We start from the raw sequence: 13,598 nt of genomic DNA, 5'->3' as shown, positions 1-13,598 counted from the left end.
AAAGTTGGTGGGGTAAGGAATTTACATTATCACAGCAGTTTCGCCACAAGAGTACACAGCATGTATGCAGCAGGAGTACACAGTATGTACGCCGCAGGACTCTGGCCAGGAGTACACCACATGTATGCCGCAGGAGTACACAGCATGTACGCCGCAAGAGTACACAGCATGTACGCCGCAGGGGTAGTACACTGCAGGCTCATTTGCATGTGAAAAGTGTATGTGCCGCATACATGCTGTGTACTATTTCTCGCATACTAAATTCCTCCAGCGTACATCCTGTGTACTATGTAGTCCACAGCATGTACGTAGCAAGTAGTACGCGGCAGAGCTCATTTGCATGTCAAAAGTGTACTACAAACGTACTATCGGTGTATGTGCGGTGTATATCCTGCGTACTATTTAAAGCCCTTGATTTTAGTACACATCATGTACGCATCATATACGCTGTATGTACACAGCAAGAGTACGCAACAGGCCTTTTTCTTCTGTAAGGGTTAGTAGAAAAACAGTAACAGCTCATTGTTTTAGAGGAGTAAAATTAAAAAAATTACTATGCAGTACATTCATAAGTTAAATGTATGTAAATAAAGAATAAAGTTAGAGTAAAACTAAGTAGAGGTAAGTTCAGAACAACTTTTATATTAGGAATACAACCAAGAAAGTGAGAAACAGGTTAGTAACCACTTAGATGCATCAAAGAAGCAAAACACCATCAAATTTGAGTGTGGACATGCCCAACCACTAGAAATTTTGTGAGAACTTAAGCAATATTTATGACAAACTAAATGAGTTTAAAAGTCATTCTTCTCGACCATTACATTAACCTGCCTTTGATTTGGTGCTAAATTTTTAATAATGCTGGAATAATGAATAAATTACTGCAGAAATATGCTTAAAAACTATTAGTGCAAAATTAATAGCTTTGTCATGGACGTACGTTATTTTTTTATTTCAGCTTACTTTTACAGCCATTTTTTGCCAAAATCTTTTTCCTAAGTATTCTGTTTTTTAATAATAATCAATATTATGCAGTTTCTATGAACTTGTATTAAAATGTTATGCAGAGTCACTCAGTGTAAGAAAACAGTGTTGAAGTATCAGTTAATTAATATATATTATATACCATGATACAAGATTTCTGGTAATACCAATCCTTATGTATATTATATATCTAAATTGATGAATGTTTTCAATACTATAACAAATATTTTTCTGTTACAGATCTATACTAAAATGAATGACATTTTAAAAAGCAAGAAGCAAACTTTGTCCTCTGCTCAAAACCCAGTGCAACCTGTGAGGTTTAAGAGCTTTGTTGCAGCTGAGAAATCAAAGCTCAGGACTGCTTATCCATTCCTTAGTGCTGACCAAATTAACAGAAAAATCAAAGAGAAGTGGAAGTTACAGAACCAATGTGAACAACTGCAATGTACGAAAACAGCTTTAAAAGACCTTCATCTAAAAAGTAAGTTTGTAATTCAACTTACAATCAGAGCAAACATCTCCGTGGAGTAAGCATCTCCATGGACCAAACATCTCCTTGGAGCAAACACCTCCATGAAGCAATCCATGGAGCAAACATCTCCTTGGAGCAAACACCTTCACGGACCAAACACCTCCATGAAGCAATCCATCCATGGAGCAAACACTTCCAAGAAACAAACATCTCCAAGGAGCAAACACATTCATGGAGCAAACACCTTCATGGAGCAAACACCTCCTCGGAGCAAACACCTCCAAGGCAAACATCTCCGAGGAGCAAACATCTCCAAGGAGCAAACACCTCCAAGGAGCAAACACTTCCAAGAAACAAACATCTCCAAGGAGAAAACACCTCCGAGGAGCAAACCTCTCCAAGGAGCAAATTTTTTTGTGTCTCTTCTCTGACATCACAATTCACTGCATCTGACAAGACTGGAAGCATTTTAAAAGTAGTCTTGTTCCACGGTCATAAACAGTCCTTCGCCACAGAAAATTTAGTATCCATTATTTTGTGGTAAACGTGAGCTTATCGAACTGTGTTAATATCTATACATTGTTTTTAATACAAATTTGCAATTTACATTCTTTTCATAATATCTATCTGAAATTGTGTAAGGTTCATTAATAAAAACAAACTTTTACAAGTTGGTCAGCTTTTTGGCGCAGGTGACCTTTTGTGACCGCTCGATATCCGTTGTCCGTCCTCAGCAATTTCTAAAAAAATCTTCTTCAAAACCACTAGGCAGAATTACACCAAACTTCACAGGAATGATCCTTGGGTGCCCCACTTTCAAAATTGTTCAAAGAATTGAATTCCACACAAAGCTCTGGTTGCCATGCCAATGCCAATGCATGGCAACCGAAAGGAAAAACTTCTTGTCCAAAATCGCAAGGTGTAGAGCCTCGATATTTGGCATGTGACATCATCAATTCTAATGGTCCTCTATGAAGATTATACAAATTATGCCCTTGGGGTGAAAAGAGGCCCTGCCCTGGGGGTCACAAGTTTTACATAGACTTATATAGGAATTTTTTTTAAAAATATTCTTGTCTGAAAGTTCAAGGCCTAGGCCTTTGATATTTGGTATGTAGCATTGCCTAGTAGTTCTCTAACAAGATTGTTCAAATTATGCCCCTTGGGTGAAAAGAGGCCCTGCCCCGGGGGTCACTTCTTATATAAGTTATATAGGAAAAAATACTTAAACAATTATCTGATCACATTTCCTTGACTGTTTAATTATAATTACCTGATGACCCCAAGAAGGGGTCACTTGACTGACCTTGACCTACTGACCTTCTTTCTTGTTTTTTAAGATACAACCTTGAAATTTGGATGACATACATATACAGTTTTGCACACTGATCTTAAAACTGATTTTCAGTGACCATGAATGTGACCTACTGACCTATTTTGAGTTTCTTTATATTTTAGTATCAGTTTGACATTTGAAACATGTAGCATATTACTCAGGTGAGCGATCCGGGTTATCATTACCTTCTTGTTTGATATAGTTTACTGATACAATGCTTGTTTGTTTTACTCTCTCATTGTTTCTTGAATACAACACTCTATTCCTGTAGACATATCACTGTGACATTGATTCCATCAAGCATTTACTTTGAGTATAAACCATGCATTCACCGCAATACACAATTATTTAGAGCATACCTGATGAAAATCAAAAGAAGTCCTTCGCCTGATCATAAATAGTCGGGGGATGCTGATTTGATAAAAAAAAGTCCGAGTAGCTTAACCACCGTGTACAACAGGAGTGCCACCTGCACATGAGACAAAGGTCATGCATAGAATTTAATAAAAAAGTGGATGTTAATTGTTTTTTTTACTTTTCTTGAGTGCATGATCAGAATGTTAAAGGGCATAACATTTCAGCTTAGGTTGATTACTGGCCGGACCGTCCCAGTCACTCTGTAGTCGTGGTACTTGAATTAATCAAAATTGAGTGTCACTACTACTATTATCAGGCTTGCATCTAATTGGGAAATTGTATACTATATAAAGATTTTGGTTGATTGACCAGTTCATTTTTTTTTTATTATAATCATTCTAAACTATCTTTGAACTGCAATGTTTTCTACACCCTGTAGAGTTCATTTTGTGGCTACATCGAAATCATTTTATGGTTTTATCTGATCTGCCTTAAAGTCTGTCCTGATAATTTAATAACTTTTACACCATATAGTTACTTGACACAAGTATAGGTTACAATGAGAGAAATTGTTGAGAGTAAGAGCTGTAACCCCAATCTGACTAAAGTACATCTCCTATATTACGCTACGCATAGGATCTGAAAACGACCTATTCATTGCCTCGTTCTGACGGCTCTTTCGCTAGCCATTCAGAGCCTAGCTTACAACATCTTGCAAATCTACATGTAGCATTGACTTTTGATATTTACAATTCTTAGGTCGTAATGTATCAGATAGCCGGTTAACTCAGTCGGTAGGCCACTTGCTTTGTAAACGAGGGGTCCCGGGTTCGAGTCCTGGAATAACCGCATATTTTTCTTATCCTTTGACAATCGAACAAGTCGTCTGATTGGATAACATAAAAATAGCAATAATGGAAATCCAAAATATACAGAAGACGAATGTGAATGGGTCGTTCTCAGATCTTCGTTTAGAAGATCAAGTACTTTAGTCAGATTGCTGTAACCCTATCCACACAATTTGAGAATTATGTCTCCTTTTATTATCTGCCATTTCCAAAGACATAGAAATGGGCTCTATCTGTCTATTACACTTCGTATCCCATCCTTAAAGGTCCATTACTAAGGGAAAGGGAGTTGGCAATTTTTTTCATAGCCAGTGCATAGACTTCTGCAAGACGCTAAATAATGAAGATTGGCAGGTCAAAATTTACAGAAGGCCTTTGGAACTCAAAGAAATGTATGTGTATTATGTTGAAATTTCAATGAATCGACAGAATGACCCCCCAGGTCTTTTTAACTTTCTTCATACTTCATAGAAAAATAATTGTACATATACTGCGATTTATTTCGAATTTCTACATACCAACTTTCATTTTCCAATAAAATGAAATAGTTTCTGTGCTTTTTAAAAGAAACTAAAATGTTCACTTTCCTTAGTATTGGACCTTTAACTCTTCATCCATCAAGGGATTTTAATATTAATTACTTGCCACAGATTCTTTTTAATGTGATTGACCCTTAGCTCAATGGTCAGGGTCACATCTGGAGGTAAAAGATAAACAGGATCTCTTTCGTGTCTTCATTACTGAAATTAATATAAGTATTTTTCTAAATGAGATAGGATAATTAAAAATCTACATTGACTTGGACTTTTAAGATTTTGCCATATATTTCATAGACAGCTATACACTTTTAACAGTTACTGTTACTTAAAAACAGCTCTTGATTTTTGCAAAACTGTAATAAATCATAACTACAGCATTTGAAATTTTCATTGAAACAATTTTGTTGAGAGAATTGAATGGTAATGTTTACTTTTTAGGGGGACCTAGCAGCAGTATCAAAAATTCACCAAAAAGACAAAGGAAAATTGAGGTTTGTGAAACACCGGAATATGTGAACCTGTATAAGCTTCATGGTTTCCGCAAACAGCACACAGAGTCCTACAAGAATGACTTTCAACCTGATGAAAACTCTGGCTCAATAACTGAGGAATGGACATCCACTAAAATCAAAGAATGTAAAGGGGGAGACTTGGCACAGCGGGCTTCTGCAACATGTGAAATACCAGATAAAGGGCCTGCTGCCTTCAGACTTGGGTATGTTGATAAAGTATTTAATTATTTCTCCTCATTTTGGGGGCAGAATAATAAATTAGTAACCAATATAGACATGGCTGCCATGTCCATAATATATCTTTCATATGGCAGTCATGTATATAGTCTCAGCCTGTTAAATGTGTCTTGCAACAGTTACTAAAATGTATGTGTTCTGTTTGTAAACAGTCAAAAAATAATTATAAACCAGACCATGAGCTATTTTTTCTATACTTCCCTTATTAAACGAAATACGCTTGTGTTAGGCACTAGTTGGACACTATATAGTTAACGCTTTCATATTACATTGCTTTCTCTATGTTTAATTTCCGAACCCAAATTGCTATAAAAGCCAGCTACCAGTACATTTGTAGCCACCACAGTACATTTCTTTACTATTATCTAAGCTGGAAAGAATCGGATTTCCTTCAAACAGCAATTACTGAGCTGACCATCATTAAAGGTACATGTGGTGTTTGATTTGTTATTAAAACTCTACACTTCCACTATAAAACACAGTGGTAGGCGATATAACTCTCTCTCAAACTGCTCTTGTTTCTTCTAACTTCAGGCAAGATGTCAGTAATGATATTGTTATGGAGCAGAAGGATACATCTGACTCAGCAAGCCTACACTCTGATGAGGAAGATGATGGGATTTTAATTCGTAGGACAGACTTTGATAATAATGGTGACGTGGATGGAGAAATGAGTGTTGACAAAGAAGAGTTTGACATGTCCAAAAATGGAAATGAAGGTAAAACGAAGGCTTTTTAGAGTAAATAAATATTGGGGAATATATTAAAAACTCCAAATATGTTATGGCAATGAAGGTGGAATAGCAAACAAAGGTCTGTAAATGAAAATGAAAGTGCTTTGAAAACTGATGTTAGCAAAACTGAAACAAGAGGGTCATTGACCCTAAAGCGCTCACCTGTGTACAAGGCTTCAAGTTTGTTTGTATAATGTAATGGTACAACTACAAAGTTAGCTTTCTTCTAGGTTAGCCTATATTATATACATGTCACACATTTTTTTGAACCTAGGACAATAATTTGAAAAACTACAATAGACAGTACAACTCTGATATCACCTGCCAAATATCAATGCTCTAGCTATTATGGATTCAGAGAAGAAGATTTTCAAATTTTCTTATATATATAAGCCTTTAGTAAGTACATGTCATACACAGGGGCGTGGCCATTTTTGACCTTTGGGCAATAATTTGGACAATTATCCACAATGTCTTATACAAAAAGCCAGTTTCAGTCAACCTTTACAGGAATGTTACTTGGGTGCCCCAGTTTCAGTTTCTTTCAAATCTGCCAGGTGGCAGGGCAACATTTCTTTTATATATGACTGTATGGAAAACTTTGAAAATCTTCTCTTTAGAAACATTTTACCAAAGTTCAAAATAATATCACCGCAATGCTCCTTGATAACCCTCTACCAAATTCCTTTGAGCCATGTTGGAGGGGCTATTCTTCTGTTAATGACTATATGGAAAATTGAAGGCCCAATTTCAAAATAGTTTTACAGCAGTGTTCGGTAACCTACCAGATTCATTCAAATCATTTTGACTTTTGTTTTAAGAAATCATTTAATGGCTGTCATGGGATGGTACCAGTTTCCTCTATTTGGCATTTATAGAAAACTTTGAAAATCTGTGAAATGAATTGTGCAATTTTAAAATACTGTGACTTAAATATTTCTTGGGTGCTCTTGTACGAAATTCCTTCAGATCATTCAAAAAGTGGCCACAAGGGGTTCAGAATGTTTTTCTTATGCAGGGCTACAGTAGAAACTTTGAGAATCTTCTTGTCACAAACTGCTGGCTTGTTTTACAATACTGGTAAATTAATTTCACACAGATCTTCCTTAAGTTAACCTTCTACATAAATTGTTGCCAGCTGTGAAATTTAGGTGTGTGATCTAGAGCCATCATGGCCATCTTGTTTTTACAGGAAATGGTAAATATGATGATGTCTGTTTCAAGTCTCCAAATCCTAAAAGATCTTTAGTTGAACAAACGACAAAGAAGGGGAGTAGACAGCAAGCTCCAGCAGACCTTACAACACCCAAGTTCTTGTCAACCTTGCAAGGAAACTCAACACCCCAGGTCAGCAGTGTTGCTGAGGAAGCATACACTACCCCACAGATGGATGAAGTTTTACAGAAGATGACAATAAATGAAGCAAAAAAAGCCCCACAAAAACAAAAGTACAGTTATGAAAGTGCGAACCAGTTAGAAAAAATGAAAGCAGTTGCATCAGGACGCCGTGTAACTCGTTCATTGGTGGTTCACACAGCAGAGCTGAATGCCGATGGAAAAGAATTTGAGGGGACAAATGAAAGGGTTGTGAGTTTGAACAAAACTGGCATGATTAAAGGCAAATTTGATAGCAAAAAAGAACACAGATTATCTCTAAAAAATATGAAGAAAATCAAGGACTTAACTGATGAAGAAGGTCAATGTAACAATGATATTAAACATTTTAAAGAGGCTGAAAAATTTGACGGACGGAATCTTGAAAACACTATCTTGAAATCTGAGAGTAAGAATACAAGAGCAAAAACCAATAAGAGGAAGTGTTTGGAGACTGAAAACTTAGAAGTTGATGAAAATGCAATTGAAATGACGCCCTCTGGAGATGCCAGTCAGACTGGCAAAGATCATGTTGTGAAAAAAGTTGATAGCTTTATCTTTAAAATGGAGGCAAATGATTATAGTGAAGGGAATACCAAAATAGTTAAAAATAAATTACCAGTTTCAAAATCTGGTAAAAATGTCAAGAAGCAAAAAAGGCGTCATATTACATCATCAGAATTTGGAGAATATAATAAAGATGAAGCTAAAGATGATTTTAGCTTGAGAAGTTCTGTAAGCAGTGGTAGTGAATCCTTGTGTTCTGTTAGGTATGGATCAAGTCCGGCATCATTTGTGAAGAGCCCGACTTCTCTAAGAGAGGTAAGATTAGGTTTAAATAACAAATTTTGTTTGTAGTTGCTTACATACCATAATAAATTAACATTAAAAATGTTAACAGGTCTCAACACTTACTTTAGTGAATAGGGCGCCCAAAGGGATCTCTACTTTTTAGCTCAACTATTTGAAATAGCAGGTATCTCAACAACTACTTGGCCAAATGTTTTCAAACATGCACATGGGCTGTTTTAAAAAAAAATGGTAGGAAACATGTAAAAATGATCAAAAAATAAAACAGGTCTAAGTAGCATTCTTATTACCTCATTTTAATAAGCCGTCATTGCAGTCTATAAAAATGGTTGCGTGCAAACAATACAACACATATTAAGTTTTTTATTGATCTTTAATTCCATTGACCCAACAAAAAAGAGAACACAACATACCATCTTCAAAGTCACTGCAGAAACAAAAAGTATAATTCTTTGTGTCTTTTTATGCTAACTTTTCTTAGTTTAGGTGTTAAAGAAAATGAAAAAAATGTCCGAGCTAGCTATATGCCTCCAAAAAATTTAATTAATTGATTTTTTCGTTATTTAGCTCAATTTTATAGCTATTATAATGAAGAAAGTTTGTTTTTTAAATTAACTGCGTACTCTTAATACAAAAAGGCAACTTTGCCATATATTTTAAAGAATATCAAAAAAATACCACAAGGTATTACATAAACATGACTTAGTATTTCATATTACAGAACTGATTAACAGTTTGACCAATAAATGTTTCACTCCTGACATAAAACACATTATTACCATAACTTAGATTTTAACTTAATATTGTATCTAAACAGAATGCAAGTGTAATAACACCTTAATTTATTATTGCAATGCAGAAAAGAAGCGACTTTTTAACAGTTTTGATTCTGAAACTTTGATATTTTTACATTTTTAGAACAACAACGATGAATTTGATTCAAGAAACAACAACAGATTTTCAACTTTGAGTTAACTTACGAACAGTTTTATAAGAACAGCTCCTCACAGTGCTGATTTGTTACATATCAAAGTAACAATAAGCTATTAATAGAATATAACCATGATAACTTATGAAAACATAAAAATGTCAAAATGTTTCACTCCTGACACGTTTATCAACTTAAACACTAAGAATGAATAGTTCATCCTGAACATTCAAGCTCTGGTATATTGAACTCCATTTTGATTCCACTGCAAGGCAACAATTAGGCTGAGTTAGAGTTTGTTAAGTATCATTTAGTGACTGCCAGGACACACCAGTGCTTGACTATGTTTGAACTTTCGGAAAGCCTCAGTGTCTTCTGGAGGAACCTCAACTGTATTTCCGGTTCATCAACCTTTTCAACCTGCAAAATTACGTGAAATACAAGGTTATAAATATTTAAAAATTAGAGCTAAATATTACACAAGTCATATTTTATTACCTTAACATATAAACTTGATTATTTTATATTATTAGAAGTGTCAGTTTCTACTATCGTAATTAAACCCCCTGAACATCAAAGTTGTAAGGTGGGTTAACTGGTTTCAGTTTGTCTTGACTATCAGTCTGTTCATCTGCCTGTCTGTCCATCTGTCTGTAGACACAACCCTGTGCTCATCAGTTGTTACCCCCCCCCCCCCCCCCCAAAAAAAAAACTCAAGTTGTAAGGGGGTATACTAGTTTCCTTTTGTCTGTCTATAGACACAATCTTGTGCAAATCAACTCTTCTCATCCCCTTGACACAATCTGATGAAACAAACTTCACAAAAGTGAAATTTAACAACTGTAGTTGTACATGGTGCAAGTTATGTTCTCTTTCAGAAAAAAAAAATATGCAGAGTTATGGGACTTTGTTTTTTGTTACTATACTATATACATAGTCTGCATACGCATTCTTGTGCGTGCCTAATCTCCTGAACCCAAGCACACAATCTGATGAAACTTAAGACAAGTGATCAGTAGTAACCCTAGTTGTGCATGGTGCTTGTTAGGTTCTTTCAGAAAAAAATACTGCACAGTTATGGGACTTTGTATTTTGTTAATAAACTATATACATACAATCTGCAGATGCAATCTTGTGCACTCCTAATACCCCGAACCCCTGCATACAAATTTAATGGAACCTCACTCAGGTGATCAGTAAAAACTCTAGTTCAGTGAACGGTGCATGTTAGGTTCTGTTTGATAGATATTCTGCAGAGTTATGGCACTTTGTTTTTTGTTACTAAACATACACTCCACATAATTATGCAATCTTGTGTGCATCAAATTGCAATGTACTGTGTCATTGTGTGCAGTGGAGTAAGGTACATTCATTCATCAGCTTCAGTGATAGCCTTAGTGTTTTTAGTATTACCTTCAACAATGATACTGCTTGTTTTCTACTTTTCTTTTATCCATTCTCTCTGTTTAGATTTCATTCTTTCATCTACAACTTTGTTTGATTTTCTTCCTTTTCTGACCAGCTCTTTTGACTTGTTTCTGTTTTTGTTTCAGTTTCGCCTTTTCAAGTAGTTTTCCATCCTTTTTCAGCTTTTGTAAATTTCTGTGGATGTTATTCTATTGGTTTCAGTTTTTATGTTCTTCATGATTTTTCTGATGGCTGGAAGGCTAACAATATGTTTTCTCATCTTGGCTGCTTCATATTTACTCTATAAAATGAATATATGCAATTTTACCATTTTAATGTCAGGAGTGAAACATTTTTACTCATGCAAGAAAGCATGCTAAAAAGAAAAGATATATGCTGTAATTTGTTATTTTCAGCAATAGGTAAATACATTTAATAAAACATAAACAGGAAAACCTTAAAAGTAATACATAAAAATGTTTTACTTTGTGGACATAGATATTTATAAGATATATTTTCTACTGCTAAAATATTAATATATCAATTTCAGTTTATAGAGCAGTAAAACACTTACCTTAAATGAACTAGTTTGTAGTGATATCCTCCATTCATCACCCAGAAATGCCCAGCTGAACAGTGTTGCTTTTTAATATGCTAGTTTTAAGAATAGCACCAAAATTGAAAATAATGTTTCACTCCTGACATATACATACGAGCCACGTACTCCATACAAAAACACAAACTTCACTCATGACTGTCTTTTATGATTGCCATACTACACACACTACTTGGAAAACTGCATTTGGGTACATGTATGTTTTATTTTCAAACACGGTGCCTCATTAAGCGCAAATGTTTCACTCCTGACCAAATTTGGATCCACTGCGATATACCGTGTTAAAAATAGTTTTGGGAGATATTATGATTAAACTATTACTTTTTTAAGTCAATTATATGTGTTACTCTATAATAGTAAGTGTAGGTTATGAAATACTATTAGTACCAAAAATTTGTAGTCATTTACATAGATATTTACTGATTTTTTATGGAAATTAACATAACCGCCCTCATTCCTTTTCAGCCTTGTATTTTGTTTAAAACATTCTTATATTATCCATAGATTTATGTTATCTTTTAGTCAAGACATTCAACTTGAATAAAAAACACATGTTTTACTCTCTCATATACATTTAGACATTGAAGTAATATTTTGAATTTTAAGCTTTTCTTATTAGTGTCACACTTTTTTGTTGCACTCCTGACATTTTTGGCATGTTTTTCAGACATAACTTTTTTTTCTGTGAAGCAATCTTGACCAAACTTTACATACAGCTCTATGACACCAGTTTGCATTTTTAGACAAACAAATCAGCATCTAATAATGCATGATGTGATAGTAGTTTAAGAAAAACTAAAACTAGCCATTTTTTTTTAAACAGCCCACGTGTCTGTGGCATCATAGGATGACCTCACGTGGCAGGTTTCATAACTCTGGCTTATATTTTGTCAAAATTATGCCCCATTTTAACTTAGAATTTCAGGTTAAAGTTTTGCATGCAAGGAGGTTTCACAGACACTAATAAGACAAATTCTTTCTTGTTTGACTAAAGCATCATAACATGACCTCATGTGGCAATTTACATAACATGCTTTTATTTTGTCAAAATTAAGCCCCTTTTCTACGATAGAAAATTCATGACAGTTTTGCATGTAAGCATGTTTCTTAGGAATTACATGACAAAAGATTTTCAAGTTCTCTACTCATCTTTGGCATCATGATATAATCTCACATGGCAAGTTTTATAACTCTGGCTTACATTTTAGCAAAATTATGCCCCCTTTTCATCTTAAAAAAATTGATATAGCTTTTGTATTTATAAGTAAGTATTAAGTGGAAGGGCTTCAAATAGTCAAGCGCACTGTCAGCTCAGTAATTCAGACAGCTCCTGTTAAATCTGGGCTCCTGCTCAGACTTTTAGTATAATTAAAAATGGAATCGCAACCAGTTTTAGGGTAATTGTTATATCATTAAAAAATTCTCTTGTATAAAACTATAACTTTTGTCAAGGGTAATTTTCACTTATAACAGTTGTAATTTTTACAGTAATTTAACACTTAACAACATTATAGCATAATGTACATATTCTGTTTACTTACAATAGGGAATGTTTGTTTGAAACTGTGAGAAAACATGCCATTTTTTATTTTTTGCTTTGGGCATTTTTGTGTGTATTCTGCGCACTGATGTAAAACCAACATGTAATTGTTTTGGTTTAGAAATTTGGGGGAAAATTCCCTTAAGTGATACCTCTTGTTTCTATTAAGGTATAGGTCCATGTTTCGGAGAAAAAAAGTTCAAACGTCATCAAATCATAGAAAGAAAGCATTGTTTTACATGAAAATTTAACAACATATAAAACATTTAAATTATTCTACAAAACCATTGTCAATTTATCATATATTATTGAATTCCGGAAAGGGACTGCATGAAGGGGCCACACTTCTGGACAGTCCAGCGCCTTTAAAAACTCACCATTTTTTAAAAAGCTGTTACATGTCTTCGTTTTGATGCATTTGCAACATCGTACGAATGTTTAAACTTTACATAACTAGGTAAAACATTGTTTTTGACAATTGTTTACACTTATTTCTTTACAAATGGCATTCTTATTTAAAGGGGGACAACTCATTTGGAATATTTTAAGTATCCAACTCTGTGGGACAGAACAGTAAAACGTATTGGACAGAAAAGTTGTGTGTCAAGATGCTGTTCATTCACTAAAAGATCTGTTGTTTTGTGATATACTGCTAAACCTTAAAAACTAAACACATTATTCTCAATTTTCATTCGCAGGGTTCAAACAATGGAATCACAGGGGCTGAGGGGAGGACACTTAAATTTCTCTTCAACAGCTAGCCGTTCTGTCGGGATCGCTTATCTAAGCATAATTCTTTCATTGAAAATGCTCATTCATTGTTACTGTAAAAGGTGCAGTCATTCTGCTGAAATAAACACAACTTTGTAAAACTTAAATAGTTTGTCATGGAAGTAACAAT

At 34.5% G+C, this 13,598-nt stretch overlaps 1 protein-coding gene across 3 annotated transcripts in view; it reads left to right on the top strand.

The window, feature by feature from the left end:
* Positions 1-13,598, top strand: part of LOC123557432 (uncharacterized) — a 44,177-nt gene that overhangs the window by 12,489 nt on the left and 18,090 nt on the right. For all 3 annotated transcript variants that reach the window (XM_045348879.2, XM_045348878.2, XM_053543769.1), the window contains exons 2-5: positions 1,225-1,468; positions 4,978-5,254; positions 5,823-6,007; positions 7,215-8,218. In XM_045348879.2, the coding sequence (XP_045204814.2) occupies positions 1,237-1,468; positions 4,978-5,254; positions 5,823-6,007; positions 7,215-8,218 (1,698 nt within the window). In that variant the 5' untranslated portion in view covers positions 1,225-1,236. The remainder of the gene's footprint in view (positions 1-1,224; positions 1,469-4,977; positions 5,255-5,822; positions 6,008-7,214; positions 8,219-13,598) is intronic.

This window comes from Mercenaria mercenaria, chromosome 5 (genome assembly GCF_021730395.1).
Source record: "Mercenaria mercenaria strain notata chromosome 5, MADL_Memer_1, whole genome shotgun sequence".
NCBI lineage: Eukaryota > Metazoa > Mollusca > Bivalvia > Venerida > Veneridae > Mercenaria > Mercenaria mercenaria.
Note: the sequence above shows the minus strand (reverse complement) of the source record. Positions and strands in the feature narration are given on the sequence as shown.